The 12,426-nt window shown below is 36.2% G+C and overlaps 1 protein-coding gene across 8 annotated transcripts in view; it reads left to right on the plus strand.

Moving 5' to 3' along the window:
* Positions 1–12,426, plus strand: part of LOC138755247 (cancer-associated gene 1 protein-like) — a 107,836-nt gene that overhangs the window by 9,923 nt on the left and 85,487 nt on the right. For 5 of the 8 annotated variants that reach the window (XM_069920869.1, XM_069920872.1, XM_069920871.1 and 2 more), the window contains one exon: positions 11,131–11,333. In XM_069920869.1, the coding sequence (XP_069776970.1) occupies positions 11,131–11,333 (203 nt within the window). Of the gene's footprint in view, positions 1–10,866; positions 10,938–11,130; positions 11,334–12,426 lie in introns of all 8 variants that reach the window. The other 3 variants (XM_069920873.1, XM_069920876.1, XM_069920874.1) reach the window with 3 other exon arrangements.

A 12,426-nucleotide genomic window follows, 5' to 3' on the forward strand; every position in this document is an offset into this window, starting at 1 on the left:
AGTAAAAATTATGAATTAACAAAAATGTTGTTAAAACTAAATCAACTTATTCCTTTCACTTTGAATAATTGTTTATTTGATAATTGGTATAGTAAAGGTATACAGAGGATACAAGATTTTTTTTTAATGATCTTAACTTTTGAGCAATTAAAAGGTAAATATATTACAAAATAATACAAATTTTTGCATATTACCAATTAAAATCATACTTAAAAAAGAAATTGGGAACAGATTTGAGACTCCCAGAACAAAGTCAATTTGAAGGTATAATAAAAGATGCACTTATTGTTAAGAAATTTATTGCCAATATGTACATAAAATTACATGAAACTACAAGGAGAAAAGATTTATACAAATCAAAATTAGGATGGGAGAAAGATTTAAATATACAAATTCAGGAGGAAATATGGTGAAAATTATGTCGAGTGTTACAAATACAGTTAATGCTAGATATCAGATGGTTCAATATAATTTTCTTCAATTGTACTATACTCCACATAAATTAATTCTAATTATTCAGGTAAGTGTTTTTGATGTACCAAGGAAATAGGGACTTTTTTACATTTGGTACGGTCCTGTGAAAAACTAGAAAGATTTTGGAATCATTTAAGTGTATTATTAGAACAAATTATGAAGGTAAAGATACAAAAAGATCCAAGAATATTTTTACTTGGGAATATATATGAAAAAGATACAAAACTGAAATTGGACAAATATTAAGAAATTATTTTTAATATAGCAGTAGCGACTGCAAAGAAATGTATAGCGGTAATCTTGAAAACTCAGTTTGGTATAAATAGACAGATGGCATATTGAAATGCAACATTGTATTCCTTTAGAAAAAAATTACATATAGTTAAAGGAATTGAGCTGAAAACAAAATTTGGAAACTATATATGGATGTTATGAACAAAACTCCATCCACCTTCTCCACTTTACCCACCCCTCTCAATTAGAAGCTACAAAACTAATCAATGAATATTCTTCTTCTTTGGCTTGGCTTCGCGGACGAAGATTTATGGAGGGGGTAAATGTCCACGTCAGCTGCAGGCTCGTTTGTGGCTGACAAGTCCGATGCGGGACAGGCAGACACGGTTGCAGCGGAAAATTGGTTGGTTGGGGTTGGGTGTTGGGTTTTTCCTCCTTTACCTTTTGTCAGTGAGGTGGGCTCTGCGGTCTTCTTCAAAGGAGGTTGCTGCCCGCCAAACTGTGAGGCGATATCAGCCCACTGGCAGTGGTCAATGTGGCAGGCACCAAGAGATTTCTTTAGGCAGTCCTTGTACCTTTGGTGCACCTCTGTCACGGTGGCCAGTGGAGAGCTCGCCATATAACACGATCTTGGGAAGGCGATGGTCCTCCATTCTGGAGATGTGACCCACCCAGCGCAGCTGGATCTTCAGCAGCGTGGACTCGATGCTGTCGACCTCTGCCATCTCGAGTACTTCGACGTTAGGGATGAAAGCGCTCCAATGAATGTTGAGGATGAAGCGGAGACAACGCTGGTGGAAGCGTTCTAGGAGCCGTAGGTGATGTCGGTAGAGGACCCATGATTCAGTGCCGAACAGGAGTGTGGGTATGACAACGGCTCTGTATACGCTTATCTTTGAGGTTTTTCAGTTGGTTGTTTTTCCAGACTCTTTTGTGTAGTCTTCCAAAGGCGCTATTTGCCTTGGCGAGTCTGTTGTCTATCTCGTTGTTGATCCTTGCATCTGATGAAATGGTGCAGCTGAGATAGGTAAACTGGTTGACCGTTTTGAGTTTTGTGTGCCCGATGGAGATGTGGGGGGGCTGGTAGTCATGGTGGGGAGCTGTCTGATGGAGGACCTCAATTTTCTTCAGGCTGACTTCCAGGCCAAATATTTTGGCAGTTTCCGCAAAACAGGACGTCAAGCGCTGAAGAGATGGCTCTGAATGGGCAACTAAAGCGGCATCATCTGCAAAGATTAGTTCACGGACAAGTTTCTCTTGTGTCTTGGTGTGAGCTTGCAGGCGCCTCAGATTGAAGAGACTGCCATCCGTGCGGTACTGTGCGGTTTCCGGATGTAAACAGCGTCTTCATTGTTGAATCCCAGAATCACAGTGCGGCTTTTGCGCAAACAGAGGAACTACTGACATGGTCTTTGCCCTCAGACAGCTCCAAGAAAAGTGCAGAGAACAAAACAAAGGACTCTACATCACCTTTGTTGACCTCACCAAAGCCTTCGACACTGTGAGCAGGAAAGAGCTTTGGCAAATACTAGAGCGCATCGGATGCCCCCCAAAGTTCCTCAACATGATTATCCAACTGCACGAAAACCAACAAGGTCGGGTCAGATACAGCAATGAGCTCTCTGAACCCTTCTCCATAAACAATGGCATGAAGCAAGGCTGCGTTCTCGCACCAACCCTCTTTTCAATCTTCTTCAGCATGATGCTGAACCAAGCCATGAAAGACCTCAATGAATATTATATATGCTAATAAAATACATGTCGAAGTAGTGTTCTTTCCTTTTTATCCTTTTCTTTTGGGAGGGACGAGGGTTGGGGAGAAAAATTTAATTTTTTTTATATCATGTTGTATGACTTAAAATAATTATTGTATTATTGAATTTTTTTTATTGATACAAATGATAAATAAAATTTTGAAACAGGAAACAATACCATCACTTAGAACCCAAGGATTTCCATCATTGCCATCACTTACAACTCAAGGTCCTACGTCTATGGCACCAGTTCAAGATCTGTTTTCTCCATTCACCTTAATCAGTCACAAGCCATGTTGGACAAGACAATATAATATCACTCATAGCAAAAGAAAATGAAATCTCTGCTATGTTAGCGCAGCAACAAGGTTCCTATGATTTTCCTAAGAAGGAAATTCCAGTTTTTAATGGAGATCCTTTATAATATCTGATGTTCATGAAATTTTTTGAACATCATATTGAAAATAATACTAAAAATGCTCAAAATTGTCTTTATTACCTGGAACAATATACTGGAGTTAGTCAAAATTTGCCAATATATGAATGCAGAACAAAGTTTTAAAAGGGCAAAAGAATTATTGCATCGTCATAATGGTGATTAACATAAAATCGCAAGGGCCCACAGAGACCAGATTCTTTCTTGGTCAGCAATAAAATCAGAGGACACAAAGACTTTACAAGCATATGCACTCTTTCTCAGAGGATGTTGTAATGCAATGGGAAGTATTGTACATTTGCAAGAACTAAATTTGCTTGCTAATTTGTCAATTGTTATAAACAAATTACTTTATCAGATGAAGGATTTATGGAGAACCAAAGTTGCAGAGCTTAAGATGCTTCCTGAAAGGGACACCACTTTTGAGGAAGTTGTACAATTTTTGGAATGGCATGTGCCTATTAACCATGTACCAATATTTTGAAATATTAAGGATACTTCAATAATTCCTAAAGAAGTCTAAGTCATTGTCTCAACAGAAACCAAAGGGAAGTACCATTGTTATTGCTGTGTTAGATACAAGCACAAAAAGTACAAGGAAACAAAGAAGGAAGATCAGAGGGGGCGTGGTGTGATAGCGTAGGAGAGAGACGTGGATAGTTATCTCGTCCAACAGATTTGTGAAAACCCCATTTTGAAATGCCCTTTTAAATACATAAGTTTTAATAGTGTATTATTGGATCGACTTGAAATAACTATGAAATAAACTAGGACTCAAACAATGAAACAACCGATTTTAAAGCAATCGTTGAGCTTGGAAGAGGTGAGGCCTACCTTAGAGCTGGGTCCAGGCAACTTGGGTAATATTCCTCCTCGTTCGCAGCGAAGACAACTGGCTACTCCAAGGATAAAGCTAGCACCTATGCTGTGGAATCCCGGGCAAGATGGCGCTGATGTGAAGCAATGCTTTTCTACAGAAGATGAATAGTTCACGTGCACAATTTCTAGTATTTTTCTCCCCGGGGGTGGGGGGGGGGGAAGGGGGCTGGTACTTGTTGATCCAGCGAGTCTGGATCGGTGGAGGATCAAAGATCTGGGTGGGGGGGGGGCGAGTAAGAAAGTAACGGTGCTGGAAGCAGAAGAACTGGGAGCAGGAGCAGTGGAAGAATTTCAAGTCAAGTTCAGAAGAATAATTGCAATTTAGTGAACAAAAAGAAATGCAAGAAAAACCTGTTGCAGCTCAGGGTAGACATTTACCTAAACGTAAAAACTATTTTGAGCAACAATTTCAAGCAATGTCTCAACAGATTTCTTTGGGTTTTACATCTGTGAATAAGCTTTCAAATGTGATGGAGGACATTGCAACTGTTAAAGCTGATGTTGCAAAATATGCAAAAGTCGTGGATAAAGTACAAGAGAAGGTTAAGAAAATGCATTGATTGTGTTTGTGATATTGATCAGTGACAACAAAAGTTGAATGCATTATAAAAGAGAAGGAATGCCAGTTCTTCGGAATGGTGTACACAAAGGACAAAAAGGAACTCAGAATTTTCCTTGGGTTTGTCCAATACATGAGTTCCTTCATACGTCAGACTACACAGCAAACATCAGAGAGTTGCTGAAGGAAGACATGGAATTTCAGTGGGGTCACCATCACATCAGAAGTTTTGACCAGCTCAAATAAATAATATGCAGAGAAGTGGAGTTGAGATACTATAATTGAGAAAAAGCCCTCACTCGGCAAGTAGATGCATCTAACAGAGGCCTCGGTGCACCATTATTACAGAAAGGAAAACCAATAGCTTTTGCCTCAAAAGCACTAACAACAGCAGAGACCAGATATGCCAATATTGAGAGAGAGTTGTTAGCGGTCATATTTGGATGTGAAAAGTTTCACAAGTTTCTGTATGGAAGAAAGTTTATAATAGAAAGTGATGATTGCACACTGGAACATATCCAGAGGAAGAACCCAAACAAGGCACCAGCTAGACTGCAGAGATTACTTCTACGACTGACTTAAAATAAATGAGGTAAAGAGATGGTTCCTGCTGATACTGTCATGACTTTCTTCAAATGAAAAATATGAAATGGAAGTCATGGTGATCAAGATACGTCATCTCGTCAGTGTGATGAGTAATAAACTATGACAGATCAACGAAGAAACAGATAAGGATGATGTGTTGCAAAGGCTTTTTCGACATGTAATACAAGGATGACTAGAGAGGATAAAACAGACACTGCCTTTAATACATCAATATTGGTCTATTAGAGATGACATCGTTGGAGAATGGTGTTCTGCTGGCTGGATCAAGACTGATTATATCTGAAACAATGCAGAAAGATTCTCCTTAAAATATATGAAGGTCACATGGGAATGGAGAAATGCAAACTCAGAGCGAAGACAGCTGTGTACTGGACTGGTATAAACAAAGTGTTTGAATATATAGTGGTTATATGCCAAATATGCCTAAAGTACAGAAACACACAACAAAAAGAGGAAATGATTTCCACAGAAATACCTGTCAGGCCATGGCACACAGTGGGAGCAGACTTGTTCACCAAGAATCAAGAGTGGTATATTAATAGTAGCCCATTACTACTGTTTCCCTTTGTCAAAAGGGTGAAAGAGCTGAGAGCGTCATGTATCACCTCAGAAATGAGTGTGCTCCTTTCTGTACAAGGAATACCCAAACTGGTAATATGTGACAATGGAACAGTTCACGTTACAATAATTCAGAAAGCTGGCTGAAGAGTATGGGTTTGTTGTCGCTACATCATGTACATACTACCCCAAAGCTTGGGTTCATTGAAAGACGTACAAACTGTGAATCGCACACTAGTTAAGTGTCGCAAAACAAAAGAAGGCCCATACCTAGCTCTTCAATCATTATGAGCAATACCTTTAAGGGCTGACATGAAGTCCCCGGCAGAACTTCTAAATGGCAGGAGATATAAAACAACGTTGCCAAGCAAAATACACCCTCCAGAAGACCAGGAGAAACCAGAAGAAGACTGGCTGACACACATGAAGAAGGATGCCAACATTATAACAAATGTGCACAAACATTGCCAGAATTCTTCAGAGGGCAACATGTGCATATTCAAGAGCCAGTGTTGAAAACATGGACCCCCAGCAAAGGTCATCGTAGAAATTGAGACAACAAGATCATACATTGTCGAGACAGACTCTGGCAATCAGCTGAGGAGGAGCAAATTTCACATCCGGCCCACACAAGATGTGATGAAGCAGAAAGTATTAATACCAGCAAAGCCTGCAACACCAATATCAAATGAGGTATCAAGTGAAGTGACCACAACCACTAATACTGAAGCATCAACACAACAGTTGTCAGGTGAAGAACAACAAGCTACATCACCTATACGCGTACTTGCAACACAAAGCCCAATGGTCACAGCCAAAGCGACAAGATGGCAAAGCAACATACTGCTGCCAGTGTGATATCGATAAGAACTATTTAAAAATGGTTGTGTAAATAAACTAGTGTACAAGTTCAGTTAATTAAGTTGCACTGGAAAGAAAGCGATAAAGAGCACAAATTTTTTTCTTTATCTTGAGAAGGAAGGATGTTATATAGTCAGGATAATGTAAACTCTTTTGTAACCTCATAAGAATACACCCTTCTCACTGTCGTAACTGTAGTGCTCCACTGTGGGATGTATATGTATATGAGTGTGTGAACAGTTTCCTGAGATGGTGGAAGACATCAGTAAGAAAAGTCTTTTCTGTTATTTGAATCTTGTATTTCCAAGTTATTTAAGAAGCCTCCCAAGGAACACAGATACATCACATGTTGCAGGCACAACTCCAGTCTTCCCATCAGTTCAACTTTAATTCTGGGCATCAAATTTCAAAGGTCTAAACTTCAACCCTGAATTTAAAAGACTGAAATTTGAAGTTACTCTCTAGATTTCACCCTGGACTTTAATGGTTTGGGTTTTATCACACATACATACACTAGAAACCTGTGTATAGCTGGGGAAAGATTTTGTGTTAAGCATAGCTTAAAAGTTAAAACAATAGTTTAAGAGTTGGAAATAAAATTAGTGTTTTAAAATTAAACACTGTCTGGTTCATTGCCTATTGCTTCTCGTTACACACGGTTCATAACAATATGCAAAAAAGTACTAAACACAACTACTTTAATATACATACCATATACATACCAAATATTATGGTGCCCTGAAATGAGGGGACTATATATACACACACACATATAAAAGGTGCAGTACTTTCTACATGATCAAACCAAAGTGTATACAAATAACCTTGAATAAATTCTGGAACGTGCACTCTAATCACATGTGAATTGTTTGATTACAAATTTAAAACTGGATCATGGACAAATAAAGGAGATGTCTTTGTCCTAAACATTATGGAGGGCACTACATATTTCCTATTCAATCTTACTTTTGGCAGCCCCAGTGGTGAGCAGAAAAAAAATTCTTTTGTATATTTACTATGCTTCTTTCATATTGTGTATGGCAGGCATTATTTTCCAAACTATTGTGGTTTGCCTTTAAGACGCACTCAAAGTATGTGAGGTTTTCCTTATAAGTTACAGCAGTGAGGTGTTTATCTTGTAATTCTATTCCTGCGGATTGTAATAGTGGAATGTAGTGCACAACACAAGGAAATTTTGAATAGCAGCAATGAAAGAAAATTTGCAATGACTCAAAAAAAAATCAGAATTTTTTACTTGAATAATTAACATGAGAATGCAACTACACTGAGTCAGGCAATAATTGCTAACAAAACAAAATTGTTTAACCTTCAGTCAGCAGACACAAAATAGCAAATTAGGAGCACAAGTTGGCCACTCAGCCTTTTTAAAAAATTTTTGAAAATTTTTCACACTGTGAACCATATCAACCAAAATACATACAAACATTTCCCTCTTAAATATACACAGTGGCATTTTCTCCCCTTTTTTCCTCCTACCTTCCATCCCCCTCCAAAACTAATAAACATTCAACATATACAATGCAATAAAACCATTAAACAATGTCATCACACAATGAAAATAAACAAGAAAAATGTGTCATCTACTTTTACACACTGGATCAGTTCATTTTGTCTTATTATTTTAGGGGGTGGAGGTCCGAGGCAAGCCTTCTCTTTTATGTTCTGTGTATGGCTCCCAAATTTGTTCAAATAATGTGACTTTATTTTTTAAATTATATGTTATTTTTTCCAATGGAATACATTTATTCATTTCTATGTACCATTGCTGTACTCTCAGGTTCTCTTCTGATTTCCAAGTTGATATTATACATTTTTTTTGCTACAGCTAAGGCTATCATAAATATTTTTTGCCTTCATCCAGTTTGAGGCCTAATTATTTATTTTTTATATTACTTAGAAGAAAGATCTCTGGATTTTTTGGTATGTTGCTTTTTGTGATTTTATTTAATACCTGATTTAAATCTTCCCAAAACTTTTTCACTTTCTCACATGCACAAATTGCATGTACTGTGGTTCCCATTTCCTTCTGACAGCGAAAACATCTATCTGATAATGTTGGAACCCATTTTTTTTTTTAAAACTTTTGGGGCGTGATATATAACCTATGTAGCCAATTATACTGTATCATGTGTAACCTTGTGTTTATTATATTCTTCATAGTTTCAGAGCATAACTTTTCCCATATTTCATTTTTTATTTTTATGTTTAAATCTTTTTCCCACTTTTGTTTGGGTTTATAGCTTATTTCATCATTTTCCTTCTATTGCAGCTTGATGTACATGTTCATTATAAATCTTTTTATTATCATTGTTTCTGTAATCACATATTCAAAGCTGTTTCCTTCTGGAAATCTCAGTCTGTTTCCCAATTTATCCTTTAAGTAGGCTTTCAGTTGATGATACGCAAACATTGTACCATGAATTATACCATATTTGTACTTCATTTGTTCAAATATTAATAAATTATTTCCCAAAAAAGTTTTCTATTCTTTTAATTCCTTTTCTCTCCCATTCTCTAAAGGAAAGGTTATCTATTGTAAAAGCAATTAGTTGATTTTGCGTCAATAATAATTTTGGTAGTTGGTTCCATATATTGAGTAAGTGATGCAGTACTGGTGAGCTTTTATATTGCCCAGCTTTTCATCCCACTTATAAAGTATATGTTCTAGTACCTTCTCACCTATTTTATCTAGTTCTATCTTAGTCCAATCTGGTTTTTCCCTTGTCTGATAAAAATCTGATGAACACCTTAATTGTGCTGCTTTATAATAATTTTTTAAGTTTGGTAACTGCAAACCACCTTGTTTGTATCACTCTGTTAATTTATCTAACGCTATCCTTGGTTTCCTCCCCTTTCCATAAGAATTTCCTTATTATTCTCTTTAGTTCATTGAAGAATTTCTCTGTTAAGGGAATTGGTAACGATTGAAATAAATATTGTATCCTTGGGAAGACATTCATTTTAATGCAATTTACCCTCCCTATCAATGTTAGTGGTAATTCTTTCCAATGTTCTAAGTCTTCCTGTAATTTCTTCATTAATGGCTGATAATTTAATTTGTATAGGTGGCTTAAATTATTGTCTAATCTAATACCTAGGTATCGGATTGCTTGTGTTTGCCATTTAAATGGTGATTCTTTTTTTAAATTCTGTATAATCCGCATTACTCATTGGCATCCCTTCACCTTTATTGATTTGCATTGATCTTGTGCCCCGATATTTCTCCATATTCCTTCAATTTCTTATGTAGTTCATTTATTGATATTTCTGGTTCTGTTAAGTATACAATGATGTCATCAGCAAATAAACTGATATTATACTCCTTTATTTTTAATCCCTTTTATTTTATTTTCTGTTCTTATCAGTTTTGCCAATGGTTCTATTGCTAAAGCGAACAGTGAGGGAGATAGTGGACATCCCTGCCTAGTTGACCTACTTAATTTAAATTGGTTCGATACATATCCATTTACTGTCACCTTCGCCAATGGTCCATTATATAATGCTTTAATCCAATTAATATATTTTTCTGGTAGGTTGAACCTCTGTAATAATTTGAATAAATAATTCCATTCTACCCTGTCAGAGGCTTTTTCTGCATCTAAAGCAACTGCCTCTGTTATCTTATTTCCTTGAACTACATGAATTAAATTAATAAATTGACAGACATTATCTGCTGTTCGTCTTTTAATAAATCCAGTTTGATCTTGTTTTACTATTTTTGGTACACAATTGGCTAATCTGTTTGCTAATAGTTTTGCTATTATCTTATTATCTGAATTAAGTAGAGATGTTGGTCTATATGATGCTGGTGTTAGTGGATCCTTCCCCATCTTTGGTATTGCTGTAATTATTGCTGTCTTAGATGAATCTGGCAAGTTTTGTGTTTCTTCTATCTGGTTCATTACTTCCAGGAGAGGAGGAATTAATAACTCTTTAAATGTTTTATAGAATTCTATTGGGAATCCATCCTCTCGAGACATTTTATTGTTCAGCAGCTTTTTTAATATATCCTGTATTTCCTCTATTTCAAATGGTTTTATCAGCTTGTTTTGCTCCTCTTCTTGCAATTTCGGCAGTTCAATTTCAGCTAAAAATTCTTCTATTTTGTCTTCTTTCCCCTTGTTCTCAGTTTGATGTAATTGTTCATAAAATTCCTTAAAGTTCTCATCAATCTTCATTGGATTATATGTAATTTGTTTGTCCTTTTTCCTTGATGCCAATACAGTTCTTTTAGCTTGTTCTGTTTTATGTTGCCAGGATAATATTTTGTGTGTTTTTTCTCCTAGCTCATAATACTTTTGCTTTATTTCCATTATGTTCTTCTCCACCTTATACGTTGGCCACTCAGCCTTTAGCCTATTCTGCAGTTCAACAAGATCAATTTAATCAAATTGTAACCTCAATTGTGCTTTCTCCTTGCCAGGCACAAATTGATGCCATTTTTATTTAAATGTTCTTAGTGGCTGTCTCAAAATTTCCCACAGGACATACCATGATTTTCTAAAATAATCAATGCATTAGAAAGAAATGAACAAGAAATGTGGAGCTCATGAAGGTGAGTGACAAGGACTCAAAGATGTGCTTTGAACTTCATCATTTAAATATTTGTCAAGGGGAAACTTAAGACAGGCATTTGGAGGAAGGACAGATTATTGGATAATTGTTTATGTAACTGAGGCATGTAAAATAATTTGGAAGAAATTTTGCAGAAATTGAATTTGTTATTCACAACTATGATACTTTTGTAGAAATCTTTCTGCAGTTGGGAATGAATAATCAAAAAGTTCAAATGTGGAATCGCAAAATGGACAACTTGGAAAGAAAGGAATCTAACTCCAGTCAGTATTGCTTTGACAGTATTTCTCCTTTAGACAGCAGTTCGATAAGTATCACAAAGGAGGAACTGTCAGTTACAAATGAAACCTTCAGTGTATCTTCAGAACTATTCCAGGTAAGACCAATTAGACTTTATTGCAGAAACATAGGCCAATTTTAAGTAGCAAATTTGTCTTTTTTTTTGCCCATGGTATTTCCATTTCACATGTTAGACTTATCAATGAAAATGTGTAAACTTTGAGAATGTTTGCAAGCAGATCGTGGACTGTTTTATTGCATGTGCATTGAGTAATTTGAACATTGTATCTTAAAACTAATGCTTTTTATTCTGCTTTGCCACACATGTAGACTTCAAGGCAGGAATGTGGACAAGTTACTTGGAAATTCCCCCCCTCCCCTAAAATTTTTTTTCCCCGAAATTGTTTGATGAGAAGGGGGAGAAATTTCCCATTACTTTATCCTCATTCCTGCCTTGAAGTCTAAATGTGTGGAAAAGCAGAATAATTAATTATTCTAAGAATTTTACATTTGTAGCCTTGTAACTAGCTACAAATTTAAATTTACTTTTTTCATAATCTTATCCATTAACTTACATAAATGACCAATGTGGAAGCCCAAGTTTTCTGTAATCTGACTGGATACCAACTGAGGTTGCTTGTTTTGTGCAAACTTATTGGTCTAACTCTAATATCAAGATCTAATTTGTCCATTGGCTGAACGTAAAGCGTAGATTAAAAAAAAATACCATCAGATTAAAGAACATTTTTTTAAATCTTGCTGTTAATCAGGCTTTTTAATCGATCTGCCATTAGTAAAAGCTGCTGCTCTTCCATGTTTAACTGTACTTTCCTCTTTAACACTTTGTGTTTAATGTAACACTATATCCTGGACTTTTGTCTTGTTATAACACTATCCCCTGCACTTTACACTGTACAGGCTGATTTGCCTGGAAAGCATGCAAAACAAAGCTTTTCACTGCAAATTAATGTACATAACAGTAAACAATTCAATTTAATTGAACAATGCATCAATGTGTAATACCTTTCATTTTGTGGTATTGAATTTGGCTTGAATTGTTATGTGATGCTAGTAGCTAACTCACAGGAAAAGAGTAATTTTTTTTGTGAGCCTTGATAATTTGTTGTAAACTCCCATTGTGGATGGTTTCTGATTGCATAGGTTGAATATGTTTAGCTCTGATTTGAATG

Source organism: Narcine bancroftii, chromosome 2, assembly GCF_036971445.1.
Source record: "Narcine bancroftii isolate sNarBan1 chromosome 2, sNarBan1.hap1, whole genome shotgun sequence".
Taxonomy (NCBI): domain Eukaryota; kingdom Metazoa; phylum Chordata; class Chondrichthyes; order Torpediniformes; family Narcinidae; genus Narcine; species Narcine bancroftii.